Source organism: Camponotus floridanus, unplaced genomic scaffold, assembly GCF_003227725.1.
Source record: "Camponotus floridanus strain SB8 unplaced genomic scaffold, Cflo_v7.5 scaffold1, whole genome shotgun sequence".
In the NCBI taxonomy this organism is placed as follows: domain Eukaryota; kingdom Metazoa; phylum Arthropoda; class Insecta; order Hymenoptera; family Formicidae; genus Camponotus; species Camponotus floridanus.
In genome coordinates, this window is record NW_020229214.1 from 5,382,123 (window position 1) to 5,399,668 (window position 17,546).

The 17,546-nt window shown below is 35.3% G+C and overlaps 6 protein-coding genes across 17 annotated transcripts; 3 read left to right on the top strand and 3 right to left on the bottom strand.

Moving 5' to 3' along the window:
- Nucleotides 1-124: 124 nt before the first annotated feature.
- Nucleotides 125-2,609, bottom strand: LOC105254516. Its single transcript, XM_011263253.3, has 3 exons — nucleotides 1,915-2,609; nucleotides 1,532-1,802; nucleotides 125-1,463 (listed from the first exon to the last, which is right to left on the bottom strand). The coding sequence occupies exons 1-3, from the start codon at nucleotides 2,073-2,075 to the stop codon at nucleotides 504-506; spliced, it is 1,392 nt and encodes a 463-aa protein (XP_011261555.1). The 5' UTR covers nucleotides 2,076-2,609; the 3' UTR covers nucleotides 125-503.
- Nucleotides 2,610-3,039: 430 nt separating this feature from the next.
- LOC105254517 (phosphoglycerate mutase 1) lies at nucleotides 3,040-4,476 on the top strand. Its single transcript, XM_011263254.3, has 3 exons — nucleotides 3,040-3,280; nucleotides 3,517-4,014; nucleotides 4,087-4,476. Exons 1-3 carry the CDS (start codon nucleotides 3,181-3,183, stop codon nucleotides 4,251-4,253), a joined length of 765 nt encoding a protein of 254 aa, XP_011261556.1. The 5' UTR covers nucleotides 3,040-3,180; the 3' UTR covers nucleotides 4,254-4,476.
- Nucleotides 4,477-5,406: 930 nt separating this feature from the next.
- On the top strand, nucleotides 5,407-6,922 carry LOC105254518 (ras-related protein Rab-24). Its single transcript, XM_011263255.3, has 4 exons — nucleotides 5,407-5,686; nucleotides 6,133-6,221; nucleotides 6,333-6,613; nucleotides 6,696-6,922. Exons 1-4 carry the CDS (start codon nucleotides 5,573-5,575, stop codon nucleotides 6,815-6,817), a joined length of 606 nt encoding a protein of 201 aa, XP_011261557.1. The 5' UTR covers nucleotides 5,407-5,572; the 3' UTR covers nucleotides 6,818-6,922.
- Nucleotides 6,923-7,324: 402 nt separating this feature from the next.
- Nucleotides 7,325-9,800, bottom strand: LOC105254520 (S-adenosylmethionine mitochondrial carrier protein). 3 transcript variants are annotated; one of them, XM_011263257.3, is made up of 7 exons: nucleotides 9,665-9,800; nucleotides 8,968-9,105; nucleotides 8,485-8,641; nucleotides 8,295-8,404; nucleotides 7,876-8,116; nucleotides 7,660-7,798; nucleotides 7,325-7,571 (listed from the first exon to the last, which is right to left on the bottom strand). In XM_011263257.3, exons 2-7 carry the CDS (start codon nucleotides 9,034-9,036, stop codon nucleotides 7,460-7,462), a joined length of 828 nt encoding a protein of 275 aa, XP_011261559.1. In that variant the 5' UTR covers nucleotides 9,037-9,105; nucleotides 9,665-9,800; the 3' UTR covers nucleotides 7,325-7,459. The 3 variants fall into 3 exon arrangements, with proteins under 3 accessions (XP_011261559.1, XP_011261560.1, XP_025262922.1); XM_011263258.3 differs by lacking the exon at nucleotides 9,665-9,800 and adding an exon at nucleotides 9,448-9,574; XM_025407137.1 differs by lacking the exon at nucleotides 9,665-9,800 and adding an exon at nucleotides 9,270-9,440.
- Nucleotides 9,779-13,869, top strand: LOC105254522 (uncharacterized protein C3orf18 homolog). Of its 6 annotated transcripts, none has more exons than XM_011263269.3 (4): nucleotides 9,779-10,318; nucleotides 10,483-10,976; nucleotides 11,354-11,501; nucleotides 13,648-13,866. In XM_011263269.3, the coding sequence occupies exons 2-4, from the start codon at nucleotides 10,587-10,589 to the stop codon at nucleotides 13,674-13,676; spliced, it is 567 nt and encodes a 188-aa protein (XP_011261571.1). In that variant the 5' UTR covers nucleotides 9,779-10,318; nucleotides 10,483-10,586; the 3' UTR covers nucleotides 13,677-13,866. The 6 variants fall into 6 exon arrangements, 5 of the variants coding, with proteins under 5 accessions (XP_011261571.1, XP_011261572.1, XP_025262935.1 ...); XM_011263270.3 differs by having other exon boundaries at nucleotides 9,781-10,318; nucleotides 11,354-11,497; nucleotides 13,648-13,864; XM_025407150.1 differs by having other exon boundaries at nucleotides 9,782-10,318; nucleotides 10,483-10,970; nucleotides 11,354-11,497; nucleotides 13,648-13,864.
- Nucleotides 12,697-15,893, bottom strand: LOC105254521 (high mobility group protein HMGI-C). 5 transcript variants are annotated; one of them, XM_011263262.3, is made up of 3 exons: nucleotides 15,714-15,893; nucleotides 13,354-13,593; nucleotides 12,697-13,233 (listed from the first exon to the last, which is right to left on the bottom strand). In XM_011263262.3, exons 2-3 carry the CDS (start codon nucleotides 13,573-13,575, stop codon nucleotides 13,102-13,104), a joined length of 354 nt encoding a protein of 117 aa, XP_011261564.1. In that variant the 5' UTR covers nucleotides 13,576-13,593; nucleotides 15,714-15,893; the 3' UTR covers nucleotides 12,697-13,101. The 5 variants fall into 5 exon arrangements, with proteins under 5 accessions (XP_011261564.1, XP_011261567.1, XP_011261565.1 ...); XM_011263265.3 differs by lacking the exon at nucleotides 15,714-15,893 and adding an exon at nucleotides 15,478-15,674; XM_011263263.3 differs by lacking the exon at nucleotides 15,714-15,893 and adding an exon at nucleotides 15,472-15,674.
- Between the last annotated feature and the right edge of the window lie 1,653 nt (nucleotides 15,894-17,546).

The following is a 17,546-nucleotide window of genomic DNA, read 5'->3' on the forward strand; positions in this document are numbered from 1 at the left end:
AATGTAGAAATTATGTGAAATAATATTTTTGTTTCCATTTATATATGTAATTTTGTTTCACCACATTTTGGAAAACTTATTTATATAAATTAATGAATATAAAATTTATATATCAATAATATAAGTATACATTAATGTTTTTTTTGGAGTAGTGTTTACAAATTTTCATTGCTACATAAACAGTTTAGGATAAGTTGGATTCATACAAATTAAAAGTTTTGGCCAACTAAAAATGCAATGTTTTATATGTGATTTGATACAAGATGTACAGATGGTATAATAATATACACAAAATATATAAACTTATCTCTATCTAGTAAAAAAAAAGCTCATAAAAAGATGAAATATTTTGTTAAGATAGCTCATCTCTTTTCCTTAGATAAAAATCAAAAGGCATTTATAACAAATATATTACTCTCCTGTTATGATTCTACTTTGTGTGTGTGTGTTCATGTTCTGTTTTATTAAATATCAAAAATTAATCCTAACAAAAAATATTTACACTATAATTTCAATGTCTCAAGTCTTTCCAAAATGGCATTCAATTTCTTATTGGTACTAACTTCCATTTCCTCTATTCTTTGCATCAATTTATTCTCCATATCATAGAATTTACTATCAATATAGGTTTTAATATCTATATCAAATTTTTTATCTTCGTCACAGTTTGGATAATCTTTTTTATTAGCTCGTCTTATATTTCTGCTTTCAAAAGAATTTGACCTTTCATGCTTACCTCTATGATTTGAACATTCTTTTTCACTATTGGGTTTTCCATTCGTACTTTCATATCCAAGATATTCTGAATTTGCAAGAGTTGAAGCAAGAGTTTTCAAATTTCCCTGGCATAATTCATCGTTATTTACAATTTTTTGTTTATTATAATATCCAAGCATTTTTAAAGCCATTTCAGCCTCTTGACTTACGTTGCCATTGCTATTACTGAGAAAAGTCTGAATAAAGTTTTTGTAATTGAAGGCACCCGATTTTGCCTCTTTTATAGATTTCACTTCACTATTCATACAAGTTACAATATTCCCATCTGGTTTCTTATAATCTTCACAATTTGAACATTCATTTTCATTGTCTCTCCTTTCAATTTCACTTTTACATTCAATAGAATTTGACTTTTTATAGTTATCTTCACAGTTTAAACAGTCTTCTTCATCATCTCTTCTTCCAATTCCATTTTTGCTTTCGGAATACTCAGAGTTTGAAGCAAAATATTCCAATTTTTTTGGGTAAAATGGCTCTTCATTCACAATTTCTTGCTTATTATAACATCCAAGTAATTTCATTGCCATTTCAGCCCCTTGACTCTTCTTGCCATTGCAATTGCTGAGAAAAGTCTGAATAATGTCAGGGTTGAAGGCACTGGGTTTTGCCTCTTTTGTAGAGTCTATCAAAAACAGTCTTATACCATATATCCACATAGTAGAGCTTTTATTTTTTGTTCTGGTAAACTAAGGTAAAAACAAAATTATTATATGATGTCAAAACAAAATATTATGAATAATATATATCACCTTACCTTAATACTAGCTTCTGTTGTAGGAGGTTGTATCATTGTGTCTCCAAGAAAAACAACATTTTCTTCATACTCATCTATAAATTCGGCAAGTATCGTTGTTTCGTATTCTCCATATTGTTTAAAGATTTCTAGAACATTGCCTTCAGAAACAATAGCAATGCGTGCTACTTTTTGGCAGTTTGTTACTTTGATATCCAACATACATGGTTCAAAGTTTGATGATTGTAGAGCAATACAGGTATCCAGAAAAGCTACATCTTCACAGTTTATTCTGTAAACAAACATGTATATATATATAAATCATTTCAATATTACTTCTGTTATTTTAAAAGTCCATAGTATGAAAATTACATATATAAATTTGTTCTAATTTATTCGCTTACTTTGCAGGTGCATGCTGTAATGATGCAGTGGTGATAACATCAATTAATTGTTTATTATTGGTAATCTGCCAATTGCAGGAAACCAATATAGAATTCTCATGATGCTTTGTGGAAAGAGAAGTATGTGATTCGCTAGTATCTCTAGTATTTATTACCTCCATAATTCCAATATGTTCGAATGATCAAAAAAATGTATAATCGATAGTCACCTTTTTATGAACGAAACGACTATATTTTGCAATCTCGCGAATCTACCTGCGAATATCCGCATTTTGTCCAATGGAATTTTTACTGTCACATCACGCTACACATCAGAGCTCGACAGTAGAGATTCAAATAATGTCCAGTATATATATTTCTATGAATTATTTTACGCAATATTTATTATGTTTATTAGATGTTGTACTAGACATTCAAAGGACTGTGCACGAAGAACACTTTTTCTAACCAAACACTCGAAACGCTGAACACAAATGTCAAACAGTACAGATTGTAACAAAATTTTTTATTCGGTGCGTAATGATTTTTATAGATAAAGAATGCGATAAATTTTTATCTCAATTAATATTATAAGTGCGACGTCTGAAATTTAACATCTCTCGTTATCTATATGTATAAAATTCATAATTATAGGTTATATTTCACACACACATATTGCATTAATACGTTGATGACAATCAATGGTGACTGTTCAGAAACTTGTTCTGCCGGATTCGTATTGCGACTGGTATCCAATAGGAGGATTTCTTTTCTAGGGAGTTTGGCTAGTGATATTTCGTGCAAGATCTCTAAAAAATGATTTATCGGAATGGATACCACATGATAGGATATACTTAAAACGTTTGATTTACCAATCAGGGTAAAGGAGTAAAATTTTCTTCAACCTAATTGGTTAATCAAACGCTCCTAAGCATCTTCAGCGCCCCTGACCGCAGCCAATAGCGTTTTTGATTTGTCGGATTTAATCGCTCCAAGGTAGTTTACTAGACGTTATGACCAATCGCAGCCATTCTTCTGAAGAATGTAATCATACATTCTTCTGAAGAATGACTGTGATTGGTCAATAACGTCTAGTAAACTACCTTGGAGCGATTGAACCCGACAAGTCGAAAACGCTATAAATCGGTCGTAAGAATAATTCAAAAAGGCTAGACTTCTCTCGAGAAGCGGGAGTGGGAAGAATTCAACAGCTGAGTACGAGTATCGACTTTTACACTTCGCTCTCAAGATCTTCTTATCTGCAATAGTCACGATTTCACAAAAAACATGTCGAAATACAAGATTGTTATGGTTCGCCACGGTGAGAGCGAGTGGAATAAGTTGAACCTCTTTTGCGGATGGTACGATGCCGATCTATCGGACAAAGGTGTGTGAATCTCGCCCGGTTGATCCGTCATTTTCAAGGGCAAAAGGTCGCGCAATTTTACGAGCTTCGGATATTGAATGAATTTGAATTAATGACAATATGATTGTATATCCTCTGAAATCTTCTATATTTTATGACATGAGAAAACTGTTAGAAATATAAAATATTTTATATACACACACAGTACATAAATACACACATGGAAAAATTGTTCTGACATTTGAAACTTTTTGCAGGTAAAAGCGAAGCTGTGTCTGCGGGAAAAGCTCTCAAAGATGCAGGCCTCACGTTCGATATAGCTCATACATCGGTGCTTACGAGAGCGCAGGAAACTCTCAAGGCAATCCTAAAGGAGATCAATCAAGAGGATCTACCTGTCCAAAAGACATGGCGCTTAAATGAGCGACATTATGGCGGCTTGACCGGCATGAATAAAGCGGAGACAGCTGCCAAGTATGGCGAGGAGCAGGTGCAAATCTGGCGGAGATCGTTTGATGTACCACCACCACCGATGGAAACGGATCACAAGTATTACGATACAATAGTAAAGGATCCGCGTTATGCCGATGGTCCTAAACTTGAGGAATTCCCCAAGTTTGAATCTCTCAAGTTAACAATCGAGAGAACGTTACCTTATTGGAACGATACAATTATTCCTCAGTTGAAGGAAGGCAAGAAAATTATAATAGCCGCCCATGGAAACAGTTTACGCGGCATAGTAAAACATCTCGATCGTAAGAAATTTTATTGATATATTTGTATCAATGTAATTGTACGAATTTACAAACATGCTTTCTGATTTTTAGAAATGACCAATGATCAAATCATGGGATTGAATCTACCGACTGGTATTCCATTTGTGTATGAATTGGATGAGAACTTGAAGCCTGTTGTTTCTATGAAATTCTTGGGTGACGAAGAGACGGTTAAAGCAGCAATGGCTGCAGTCGCCGCACAAGGAAAGGCAAAATAAATTATTAAAATGAGAAACATCTATATATCAATCTCTGAAGAACTTGTTACATGTCTGTTAAAAGTATATTTATTAAGTGTATTAATCTAACTCTGTTAAAAGTATTTATATTAATTAATCCTTAGATTTTTCGCGACAGAATGTAACTGAAAAAAGAATGATAGATACATTCTTAGTTCTCCATTGTGAGAGAGACAAATATATATATGTATTAAACTTAAAAGTTTGTGTTTTAAATCTATTTATATCTTTTTGCTTTGATAAAACATATATAAATCAGATTATTAAACATCAAGTATTCGTAATTAAAAATTCCTGCATTTTTTTTCATGTATTTAGAAATTTGAATATTTGTTAATATAAGTGAAAAATAGCATTCATTCAATTAATTCTCTTTTTTTTTCAGTTTTTATTTTTTAATAACTGCCAGTATGCATGTAGTATATATCTGCCAGTAATCCATGTTAATATATATCTGACAAACTTTTATCTATTGTATAGCAAAGTCTATTTTCTAACTTTTAAATTGTTTGCAAAGGGAAGACTTCATCTTTTATATAATATTTCTTACTATTTCTATATATTATTTCTATATACTCTATTTCTATTACTGTATATAGTAAAAACTAATTATCAAATGCAGAGAGCAAATAATATAATTTTAGCATAAATATCTTTTCTTGGCAAACTGCAATTTAAAATTTACAATGTTTTCTGCATGCACGAGCATGATTGGGAATATCATTGTTTATCGCAACTAATTATAATCTGATTTTTCAAGAAAAGATATTTATGTTATATATGATCACTTTATTTTCGTTTTTAGCAAGATTTATACATTTATACCTTTATTTTTCTTATACAGTTATTATTCTTATTTTTGTAATTAAATTTTTGTGCGTACATTATTTTATTTGTTTCAAGTTAAATTATTATTATTTATTTATTTTTTTTATATTTAACTTTCGTATTTTCTTTATTCATGAGACGGCCAACTTAATAATATCCTGAAAATAAATTGGTAAATATCGAGAAACATTTGCCGACATAATCTAATATTCAAAAATATTTACATATATATTTACAAAAAATGAAAAAATTAAATATTTACAGTTTACAAAATATTTTATTTAGCCAAGTGGATTATTTTCATGTTTACGTATGTAAAGTTAGGTTCAGTTACATTCCGCGCGCATTTAAAGTTAGTCACTCATCAACAATCAACGATAGCCTGACAAGCAGCGTCCTTCAGCCTTCGCTTGAATCAGCGTCGATACAAGTGGGTTTACGCCTAACCTCGTGATACATATGCTGTAAACATGAATCGCGTAGATTTAAAAATCGTATTGCTGGGTAACGCAATGGTGGGAAAGACGAGTCTTATGCAACGATACGTACATGATTCGTTTAACGGCAACAGACCCTATCAAAACGTAAGTACCTTGATTAGAATATTATTACACTGAAGGAAAAGACGATTCGAGATAAGGAACAATTAGCACACAAAAAGAAACAGAAGAATGGTAGTTTTTTTTATAAAATTTTTAGAATCCTCCCCGATAATAGGACTATTCTTTTTAGCTCGCTTAAATTTAACATTATATAAATTTTTGAAGAAAGAGAAAGAGATGACACATTGACGAAAAGTATGTGTAATATATATTTTAATGGGCGTCTTTAGCCTATTTGCATCTATTAATGCAGCTAAGAAGAATAGACCTAGTCAATTGTGAGCACTAACAAGGCGCATTGTTTCTCTTAGTCTATGCCATTATGGAAAGAAAATTGTAAAGTAATATTATAATTTGCACTGAGAATCGTCTCTAAATGGAAGGGAGGGCATCATATACAAATTAATGCAGTTGAAATTATACCGCAGACAATAGGCACTGTGTTTGCAGCGAAGCAAGTACAAGTGAATGGAGTGTCTCTTGTTATGGGAATATGGGATACTGCGGGTAGTGAAAAGTAAGTGTATATTAGAAATTATTATATGTATATATATACTTTTGTTCTGAAACTTTCAAACACTTGAAAATGATATAGATTATATGTTGTTAATATTATTTTAATTATTAGATATGATGCAATGACTAGAACATACTATCGTGGTGCAAAAGCTGCTATAGTATGTTATGACATTACTAAGTTTAGCACATTCCAAAGGGCGAAGCATTGGGTGAGAGAACTCAGAAGTATTGAGGAAAATTGTAAAGTATATCTTTGCGCTACTAAAAAAGATTTATGCGACGAAGGTTTTGTATCAGATGATCCAGATTTGCAAAATACTGTAGAAAAATATGCAAGGGGCACACAGACTAAACTTTTTATAACATCCAGTAAGACGGGAGAGAATGTAGGTGAGGATGCATCATTAATAAATATTTCCTTTTTTGGAAAAAACTAAATTTATTTTTCATTTCTTTTTCTTGTTTCTTACAGACAAATTGTTCGACGAAATTGTGCAAGATTTTGTATCCAATCCAGAAAATTTACAACAAGTGGAAGAAGCAATTGTTTTAAGCAGAAAACCTGAGAAAAGGTATTGTTGTACAGTGATCTAAAAAGATCAGTATTGATTTTCTATTGTTATACGATTTTTTCATCAGATAATTATCCCACTGAGATTATATATAATGTAACACATAAATATAATGTAATATTAAAATAGATTTTAATGTAATTGTTAAAGACCAATGTGATATTATTTTGTCTAATAACTTTCAATTAGCTTAAAATTTTGTATCGCAATGTTGCTAATTATCAGCATAGTATTGGAAATTTATAAAACCGGATTAAATACTGAACAAACAGTAAATTTTCAGAAAGTTGTGCAAGATATGTATGTAAAAAATGTATAATTTAAGTGCTGCACAATATATAACAAAAAATATTCTTAAATATACAAAATCTTCATTTAATTTAGAAACTAATCTCTCGTCATCAAAAGTAATATTTCATCTCTCAATCATATCTCTATTATCGCTTATAGTTATTAGATTTAATCTTTAATTTTACTAGACAGAATATTAACAATAATTAAATAAAAAATATTTTTACTTTAATCAATTTTGTTAACTTGTAATCTTTTGAAATTGATCCCAGAAAATGTTGAATAAAAAAGCTCAATTGCTAAAATGTATTTATAAAATCTTTGTTAGAGATATCAATATAATTTAACTTCAAATTTGTTAATCTATTAATGACTATTTTGAAAAGTAGGATATACAAAATTCTCTGGCTTGTTCGTAAACGCCAAAGAATATGAAACCACCAATAGTAAAACCGGTTACTCTCGGGAGAAAACCTGCAAACAGCCTAAAAAAAATTGTTTTATTAAAAGATTGGAAATAAGTTGATATTAAGGATTAGACTGAGAGATATATATATTTTACTCAATTCTTACCCCTTAGCACCATGATTTCTGTAAACATCTTTCAACATTGTAGATATTTTAACTTCTTCTTTTTCCGCCGAAGTGCTCGACAACATAATTCTTGTCTTCGCGACATCTAATGGGGTTGTTAAAGCAGCTGATATAGCAACTGAAAAACCAATATTATACACATAATAAGTTTTTTTTCATAACTTTTCAAAGAAAATTATTTCATCAAGTTATTACCCGATACAGCCCCACACGTTGCACCTTCCAAAGGATTGCACTCTCGCTCTACTTGTCGAGTCCAACAAAGCTTGAAATATTCCCACAATGGCATCTGAATCACGCCAAATGGTAAATCCCGAAGAACGGTACTTCCATAACCGCGGTACAATGTTTTTAATCTTAACTGATGTGTGTCTGATAAGAGCGCTTGTTTTCTTTGCTTAATTACTTCCACTGGTACCCGAACCAAGCAAGCAGTCTAGTGAAATTAAGTAATCCTTGATATATTTAATACTTGTAATACTTTTAAAATTATATAATTTATATAAAATGCTATTTCTAATAATACATATTTACATCATTTAATGTTAAGCAAAAATTTAATAAGTTAAAATTTTCCAATTATATTACTAATGATTAATATTGCAATAACTTACTACTTCAGAAGATGATGCCGCAATCATGTGTATAAAGGAGTGATACTGATCTGGTATATATGGTTGTGAATACTGTTTTATTCCCTCATAAGTGATAAAAAATATAGCAGCTAATAACAATATTCATTTATTTTAAATAAAATTTTTTTTGCTAATATATATAATTCTATATTTTAATACAAAATTGTACCTGATGGAGCAGAACCTAATATTACGGGTCCTACACCTTTGTACAGTTGTTTGAAACCACCAGATTGGAAAAATCCATGCTGGCTTTGTAGTCTTGTTTTAAGGGTATCCAATGGATAAAGCGTCACGTCACAAATGATCCCTGCAAGAGCACCTGACTGACATCAAATAGCGATTATTTTTAAATAAAAAACTGACTTTTGTTTTAGAAGTTTAAAAAGATTTATAAAATTTTGAAACTTTAATAATACAAATGACATATCTATGCTAAGTTATTTATGACACAAAAAAATACATAACTAGCTTAATTCATAAAAATTTATTTATATAATTATTTATTTTATACAAAGTATATATGGTAGATGTATACAATTTATTCAAGGCAAGGTGCACATCTGATAAATAAGTCAATATACAAGATTAGCACAAGAGATAGTAAAACATCAAGTTACGGATAATCAGTAATAGATGAAACGACACTTACGATAAATGATGTGAGCAAAATATTTCTCTTGGAGAGATTCGCAGCAGATTCCTCTTGTTCGTGAAACATTTCTGCCCCATGTAATACTTTACTTCGGCGTCCGATCCGATCACAGGGATTTCAAGAAGCGTCATCGAGCTGATAAGGTGAAAAGTGATCTCTAATCAAAAGACTACCTCGTGTCGTGCGTTAAAATCTCTCGGTGTAGAAAACTTCGTGCACAATCATGATGATCGATATCACAGTTATTATAAAGTATTATAGTTATTATAAAATATTGAATATTTTGGATCGTACGTGACCTTCAAAATATGTATCGTTCATGATGACATGACACAACAAATGATGTAAGCCGGCAAGAAAACACGTGTTTTGTATAGTACATATATTACACGATCAGTCCGTCGTCTGCTTCTTGGAATCAAACCTAACCTCTACAATTATCCTAGCCTTCAAAAACAGTGGTTCTCAAACTCTTACATATCGCTATTTCTTCAGATTCTTCCATTTAGCTCTATCAAGGTTATTCGAAAAATCTTGCGCCCTCAAAGTGAGATGAATTATAAGTAAATGAATATATATATATATATAAATTATATAATGTATATATATATATCATATATATTACATAAGAGAGTCATATAAAAAGAAGCGAATGAAAATGAAGGTGCATTTAAAGAGAGCATCGGCCAGTCACCTGTCAAACGAGTCACCTTATAGTCGTCACGCGCAAACGTCAGATGGTATTGGAGGAACACGGAGGAGTTTCCGCGCATGCGCAAATTGAGACCGACGTACGCAGCAGTAAATACGTAGGTACTCCGAAGTGCGAAGTGTCAAGATGTCGAGATGTGTGCGACGTTGATGGAGGCGCGAGGAAACGCCAACGAGAACATCTCCTTCGACGATGCAGCGACGACCAAGACGGTAGTAGAACAACTCGTGGATCATTGTATCGATTCAGATAGAATATAATTGCGACGCAATGGAGCTTGATCTCTGACAATCTGGAAGAATGCTGTGAAAAATCTTATGCGATTTCTTGCCATTTAACGATAATAAAGCCGATATCTCCGAATTATCTGTCTGTCATTGCAGTGCGAACAATTACTGATAAGTCCATCAGGTATGATTGGAACGAATTGACATCGATGATCATTTCCTCGACACATACGTAAATCGATACATATAGTCAAAGAATGACAGAGTATCTACGGCGATCATGATATGTGTAGCTGGTCGCAGGTGGTCACGGAGAATACACTGAGTGTACACGTGTCTGTTGACAGAGTGTGTCTCTTGATAGATAATCGACTTGTGATATCTACGTCTTGCACAAAATCTAGATTACGTACGTAGACCTATCTCAATACACGATAGTCCAATGATATATAACACCAATCGCGGGGAAATAACGATGCGTAATGAGAAAACGCTTCTTATTTTATATGCATGACTACTTAACTTAAAAGAACTTTTATATATAGATTTTATTAACAACATGTCTTAATGCAGGAGTAAATTGTAAATATGTGCCACATCTATAGAGTTTTCTATGATTATTCGGTGTGACTAATTCTAACAGCTTAACAATTAACAACAAAGTCTCCTATAATAAAATGTACGAGAATAATGGTACAAATGATATGAGAGAGTTCAATGCGACGGATGTTACTGACTCTATTTTGTACACTATATTGGTAAACGATCTCGAGACAGTCTCAACAAACATGGCAAGTACAATCTACAATGAAAACACGTCCACGACAACATATGCAGAATTGACGCAGGAAAATGAGAGTAACCAACGATTATGGAATCTATCTAAAACTGCTGTAACTTCACTGTCTGGACCCACAGCAATACCATTTAATATTTCTAAAAGTACTGCAATATACACCTCAACAACTGAATCTTTCGATGAATTTGGTCCACCGGAAGGAGTAGAATATATTTTTGTGCCACTCGGTGTGGTCGTCTCTGTTATTATATTATCAGCTGTGGTATGGGTAGCGATATCACTTTTGTCATTATTTCGTGACGTTTTTACCCTGCCCTATTTTTGTTTATAAATACACACTAGTAATAGAAAGATATAGAAAAATAGCATACAACATTCTAAATGCAACATTCTAAATACTAATCATTAGAAATTTAAAGAGACACGTATTATTGTAAATATGTACATGTTTTAACAATTTTTTTGTTGTAATTCTATATTGTTTTATAAGAAAGGAATGCATATAAATGCAAGACATAAACTATACAACTAATAACTATACAATTTCAATAAAATATTTTTTTTAACAATGCTTTATCCTGCTTTTTTGTTAGGTATAAATAAGATTTCTTGTTATTTAACTTATCTTTAACTTTGTCTTTAAAGGTATTGATTATATCGAGGAAGCGCAAGTTGGAGCGTTTAAGACATAGACTTATGCCAATGTACAACTTTGATCCTGGAGAAGAGGAAGAGGATGACTGGGAGACTGAACTGTTGGACGAATGCTACAGTACACATCAGAGACGAGTGTGTAAGATTATCTTCACTTGCAATTCATGCAAGTGCTTTGAAAATAAGAATTGATTAATTTTACAGCAAGGATATCAATCCATGGATACCGAAGAGAATGCAGAACTGTTCAGTGGTCATTAATAGTACATTTTTTGCATGGCATTTGAATCATTTTTATGCTCTATGACTACCACCATAGAAACTCTAAATATCAATTATTTAATATTTATTACTATTCTATATATGAACTACAGTTCTTACACATTAATGGAATTTATGACTTGAAGTTAAAAAAAACATTTTTTTTATATAAAGATTCTTTAAAAGAACCAAAGTTTTATTAAAAAAAAATAATATATTAAAAATATACTTAATAATTCCAATTCCTCAATCATTTCTTAGTCACTCTTATTTAGACCATACGCACATCCTACTATCTTGTCATATCAAGTATTATACACATTTGCAAATTTTGAAGTATTAACCAATCAATATTATGTACATGGATATTGATTTTTACACAACTATTTCAGTAATTATTACAGTAAAATATACAAGTATAAAATTTATCACAACTCTATTATTTATATGTAACATATTTTTTAATCATATTCATATTTCCTAGTATCATTTTTTGCATTTTATTTTCTCCCATCAAAATTTCTTCTTTTGCACGAATAAGTTTTAAAAAACAATGTCCTTCACAAATATAATGTATATAATTGAAAATTAATTATCTATTATTGTTTATATAAAGTATCGCTACAATTTTGCAAACTATCAAAAAATTTTTCTATTAAAATTTTTGGAAAAATATAAACACAGAATTAATAAGAGTACTTTGAGTTTATTTACTTTAATACAAATTTGACATTCACACATATGCTTGCCTCAAAAACGACAGTAATGTACACTCATTAAGAAAATGTATTAATTAGAAATAGAACACTAATACAATATTAGTGTTATTAATTAAAAAAGAATAGTCCCTGCATATGTTACATACAAGAAGTATTTTTTTATCTTTCTCTATCTCTTACAATATTAGATTGGTATGAAGTTCTTTTTTTTCTTTTGGCTTCATGAATTGTAATACACATATGTAGGAGAAAAGGAGGTAGCAAATATGTGACAATACTATCTATACTGTGAGATTTTTTTTAATAAGATTATCAAATCTCACTTTTAGTGTCAATTAAAAAAAGTTTTTGAGATCTGTATTTTAATCCAGTCCTTTACTGTTGAAAAAAGTTACACGTACGTAGTCTTAGCACTTAAAAGTATGATTTCATTATTTATTAATAGTAGTAATGTCAAGTAAATATAAAAAGAACTTAATAAATTCGCGTAACACAACTTTTGTATCCTACGTTTCTCTTTGAATTTGTTAGCGTGTGGCAATGTACACCATATTTTATAGAATTTCTTAGAGAAAATTCCAATAATTGGTTATAGAACAGTGCCTACCACTCGATTTGCTCAAAAATTCCCGAGTTAGAACAAGAAATTAGAGTTTAAAAGAACTTAACTTTAATTAAAACGACTTTGTTTAAAGATCTTCGAAGGATAGGTCAGCTGTGTTAGTTTCATCCTCCCCTATTGCATCCGAAGATGCTTCTTCAATTTTCCTCTTCTTCTTCTTCCTCTTCTTGTTCATCTTCATCCTCGCCAGTAATCTCGGGTTTTTCTTCTGTTTTTTTCGGTCTTCCGCGACCACGTGGCGAAGTAGTTGTGCCTTTTGGTGGTCCTTGCTGTAAATTTAATACAATTTTTTTGTAAATATAGACCAATCGTTAATATGAAAAGATCGCGCATTTACATTCTTTGAAATATTATACGCAAGTGTTAACATTCTAGTATTTGCCATGTACCTTCTTCTTGTGGGAGCCCTTAGGTCGACCCCTTCCTTTTTTAACAGGTCCAGGTGGCGCATCGTCCTCATTATCAGATTTCGCTGGACGTACCGCGTTATTTTTTTCTGCTGCGGGCCTACCCCTCTTTTTGGGCTCTTTAACTGCGTTCTTGTCCGCTTTGGCAGGCCTACCCCTCTTCTTTTTTTGCTCCTCTACCACAGGCGAATTGTCGTCTGACATATTTATTGTCCTGTTTCACTGTAAAATAAGAACAATATCGATTATCTCACGCAATGTTTTCTCTCTTTTCAGATCGTATCGTCTCCAATAAGATAAACTAGAAAGTGAAAAAATTCCGAATCATCTGTGTATACATCTACGTATATTATGTGTGCAATTAATGTAAAAAAATAGTAGTTTATTTAATTTCTATCAAGATACTAAAGAGATGTGATTTTATTCGCGAATAATTGTTCTTGCAAAATTAGTGCCGTATATCGTATATATATAGAAAAAAAAAAAGAAAATAAATATATATCATCAAAATGTATGTAAATATATCTTTCCAAAGGTACATTGTGATCTTATAGCGAGAGAGAAGCGAGAAAACAAACTCGCGTTGTATCGCTGTTATTGAAATACGAGCGATAATGAGTCTCCGAATCTGAGAAAAACAGCAAACAAAATAAAAAAAAGCAAATATGACTATCGATCTTCCGATATTTTCTTCTCGCGCGCTTCTCCGAGTATTGGGGATCGCGACGAGAGAGAGAGAAAGAGAGAAAGAGAGAGATGCGCAAACTCGCCGCGAAAATCAGTACTATCAATTGCGCGTCTCGCGGTACGGGCGGCGCGCATAATTTGCGTTGTAAAAACGGTCTCGGTGGCCGCGAATGATATGGCGCACGCGGCACCGATGGGATCCAAAAAATACAACTCGCACTCACGATTAATCCGACAACGATTTATTTTCGTCCCGCGAAACCGTCCACGATGACGGGTGAAAAATCGCTCGGCGTCAAACGGACGAATCGCGGGCGAAAAGCGGGCGATCGTATCGAAGCACCGTCGAGAGGCAACGGCGTCACGCGACGGCCTCTCTCTCCCCAAAAGTTCCGCGCCCGCCATTTTCAAACTTGGCAAACGGCCGCATCGAGGTCGCGGTCGCGAACGCGACGTCACGTCGCGCGTCTCGCGCGGCGAAATCGCGTTCCTCGCGATCGGCGATTTTTTCCCGAATTTTTGGCGGCCGCGGAACCGCCGGCCCGCGCGGCAAGAGGCGAAACCCCGGGAGACCCGAGGCGACAGGACGCTCGCGCTCGCCGGGGACGCCATGAGAGAGGCGCGAATCATGGCGTCGCGAGTCGTGTGCGTGTACCTCCGCGGCGGCGTCTCTCCCGATCGGTAGGAAGGCGCGCGGCGCGCGTCGAGCCCGCTGCCCATCCGCCGATATCTCTGCAAGTAACGACCCGACGTGGTCGCGGGAGCCGCCGAAAAATCCTCCGCGGACCCGGCCAATCTTCCGGCCCGTTCTTTCACGTCTCGCGCGCGCTTATCGCCCTTAATAAATACATAGCCATAGTCCCGTGGAGAAATTTATTCGAGGGAGGCGCGCGAGGGATACGCGGCGTTGCACGCACATCACACTCACCTCACTCGCGTCAACGGGGAAAATATCGCGTAAACGGCAGACACTAATCCTCCCCGCGGAGAACAAAGGGTGATATCGCGCTCCGGTTGCTTCGCCGGTTGGTTGCACGCGTCGTGGCGTGGCGGCGGCAACGGCGGCAACGGCAGCGACGGTGTCTCGCGGTCACGTCACGTCACGTCACGTCACGTCGCCTCGTCTCGCGTCGCGTCGCGTCGCGTCGTACCGAACCGTACTGTATCGCGCGGGATGCTGCGGCTTCCACCAACGCACCACTCTAGCTACGAAACGCTACTCGCTCTCGCTCGTCTACTCGCGTTATGCGGTGCACTCGGCACGCTTCCCGACTCTCGCTCGCTTCGCCGCCGTATCGCCGTATATTAGTAGGCGCCGCTGTGCTTTCTCTCTCTCTCTCTTTCTCTATCTCTCTCCCCGTGCACTCCGCCATACATACGAAGCGCGCGCGTACCACGCACACATACACGTACACGTACGCTCGTACGCCCCGCCGAATACTACACAGCTCCACCACTCTTGCCTCCGTGACGCTGGGCCGGCCGGCAGCGATGTGCGCTACTCCGTTTCTCCGGAGAGGAGAGACTCTCTCGCTCTCTCCCTCGGGCTCTCTATTGTCGGGAGGCGGCGGTTCGTCGTTAAGTCGAGTCGTCGATATACATACGCTTATGATTTACGCGACACACACACGCACGTATATACGAAGTTAACTTACCGGGAGAATGTGACGGAGCCGCGCAACTGACCGACGACGATGTACTGCGACGCGATTCGTCGAGCCGTCCCGAGCGCCTCTCCCCCCCACTAGAGCGGCGGATCGGAGCGCGCCAACGAATTCCCGCCAAAAGATCGCCCGCGTATCGTCGGTATCGAAAAATCGTCCTTTTGTCTCGCGAGAACCAAGCCGGATATCGCGACGCGGACGGGTATCTCTTCCTTTCCTCCTCCTCCTCCTCTTCTTCTCTCCTCGCCGTGCGGGGGAGGAGGAGGACGAGGTGGAGGCGAAGGCGGAGCGGGATCTTTCGCGCCGGAGGAATTTGGCGCGCGGGATCGAGCGATCGGCGATTTGGCGCCAACGACAAGGAGCAATGGCGGACGACTATTGCACGTTGCGTGCCTCATTCGAGGGAGCAGCGTGCGTCGATAAATGTATCTTGGAAAAAACGTGAATATTCTCTCGATAAATACCGAGAGGAGAAACACGAGATACGCTGATATTAATAATAATCTGAGCGGTTTATCGCGACGCGCATGTGTGTATATGCATATGTATACGCGAGTGTGTAGGATTACGTAAAAAAAAAAAAAAATAATCACATATACACGACGAACGTCGAATAGTCACGAGCCGGTTGTAAGCGTTGGAGGACGTTGACCCCACGATCTCGCGATTTGCATGTATTTTCAACTACTATCAAGACTTGAATTTCATCGATGTAGTGGAAGTAATTTCAGCCCGTCCAATCAATACGATATACATCGGATTTATGCGAGTGTGTATTATTGAGTTTTATGGATTGAGACACTCGCGATGGCGGAAGTTGTTGTAACGAATTTCCGCCATTACCCCTCTAACTCGAACATCACTCACGTCGATTGCGATTGTTATTCATTCGAGAATAATTAAATAATGAATCATTTATTTTCTTTTGCTTATATTTTTTGTTATACAGCATATGCATAATTGTAATTAATAATCATCGCGTCATTCAAGTACCTGCAGTGAAAAATGCTACTCATTAAATACCTGTCGATATTTTATTCATATTTTATAGTCATAATATCTACTTAATATCATATAAAATTCTCATATCGCATTTTTTTTGTAAAATAGAAAAACAAACGAATGATACGTAAACATGTAACGAATACAAAATAACCTACAAATATTTATATTTAGGTTCGTATATTCAATGAAAAACGGATATACGATACAAAGACAGAGATAACTATGGCGCTTAATTAATGATAAATTATACAAGCGTAACAGGGATTTCAAGTGGCGTTATTAAAGATGCATTATTTGCGAAGCGATATAAAAAGAAAAAAATAACGGTGAATAAAAGCGGGGAACTTTTCGATTGCGATGGAGAAAAATTTATGTAACGTGTTTAATGCAATATCGATAGCGAAGCTATCGGACGTTAATAGTTTATATGCACTTTATATACACCCTGTTTACACCTTCCTTCCCGTCGCGACGTATTCGCGTCGCCTCCATTCGAGAACAAAAAGTGCGGAAAACGTTCACGACACGTGACGCGAACAGTGCAATATCGATCCAACATTTTCCTATTGCCTAGACATGACATAAAAACGAGCGAAAAAACGAGAGGCTAATTAAAAATAGACTTGGTTATTTTCAAGGTTGACTGGCGTTTCCTGCCGTGCTAGTTGGACCTTCTCCCTCGAGCAGATTGATCGCGACGCGAACAGACTTCTCGACGTCGATTATGCATCACGTTGCAAATGGCAGTTGTGCATTGGTACCAACGCATCCTGAAGTGTCCTCCCGCGCTCCCCCCTTCTCAAGAATATCCCTATAAGA

Excerpts from the sequence above, each read along its gene's own strand:
- LOC105254516 (XM_011263253.3), bottom strand. The coding sequence starts at position 2,075 with ATGGAGGTAATAAATACTAGAGATACTAGCGAATCACATACTTCTCTT. Across the intron at positions 1,803-1,914 it reads TTACAGCATGCACCTGCAAA|AATAAACTGTGAAGATGTAG; the intron begins GTAAGCGAATAA and ends GTTTGTTTACAG. Across the intron at positions 1,464-1,531 it reads CAACAGAAGCTAGTATTAAG|TTTACCAGAACAAAAAATAA; the intron begins GTAAGGTGATAT and ends TTTTTACCTTAG.
- LOC105254517 (XM_011263254.3), top strand. The coding sequence starts at position 3,181 with ATGTCGAAATACAAGATTGTTATGGTTCGCCACGGTGAGAGCGAGTGG. Across the intron at positions 3,281-3,516 it reads TGCCGATCTATCGGACAAAG|GTAAAAGCGAAGCTGTGTCT; the intron begins GTGTGTGAATCT and ends AACTTTTTGCAG. Across the intron at positions 4,015-4,086 it reads CATAGTAAAACATCTCGATC|AAATGACCAATGATCAAATC; the intron begins GTAAGAAATTTT and ends TCTGATTTTTAG.
- LOC105254518 (XM_011263255.3), top strand. The coding sequence starts at position 5,573 with ATGAATCGCGTAGATTTAAAAATCGTATTGCTGGGTAACGCAATGGTG. Across the intron at positions 5,687-6,132 it reads GCAACAGACCCTATCAAAAC|ACAATAGGCACTGTGTTTGC; the intron begins GTAAGTACCTTG and ends ATTATACCGCAG. Across the intron at positions 6,222-6,332 it reads GATACTGCGGGTAGTGAAAA|ATATGATGCAATGACTAGAA; the intron begins GTAAGTGTATAT and ends TTTAATTATTAG.
- LOC105254520 (XM_011263257.3), bottom strand. The coding sequence starts at position 9,036 with ATGTTTCACGAACAAGAGGAATCTGCTGCGAATCTCTCCAAGAGAAAT. Across the intron at positions 8,405-8,484 it reads ATTAGGTTCTGCTCCATCAG|CTGCTATATTTTTTATCACT; the intron begins GTACAATTTTGT and ends TATTGTTATTAG. Across the intron at positions 7,799-7,875 it reads AACGTGTGGGGCTGTATCGG|TTGCTATATCAGCTGCTTTA; the intron begins GTAATAACTTGA and ends TTGGTTTTTCAG.
- LOC105254522 (XM_011263266.3), top strand. The coding sequence starts at position 10,587 with ATGTACGAGAATAATGGTACAAATGATATGAGAGAGTTCAATGCGACG. Across the intron at positions 10,977-11,353 it reads TATTATCAGCTGTGGTATGG|GTATTGATTATATCGAGGAA; the intron begins GTAGCGATATCA and ends TTGTCTTTAAAG. Across the intron at positions 11,498-11,566 it reads ACAGTACACATCAGAGACGA|CAAGGATATCAATCCATGGA; the intron begins GTGTGTAAGATT and ends TTAATTTTACAG.
- LOC105254521 (XM_011263262.3), bottom strand. The coding sequence starts at position 13,575 with ATGTCAGACGACAATTCGCCTGTGGTAGAGGAGCAAAAAAAGAAGAGG. Across the intron at positions 13,234-13,353 it reads AGGGCTCCCACAAGAAGAAG|CAAGGACCACCAAAAGGCAC; the intron begins GTACATGGCAAA and ends TTAAATTTACAG.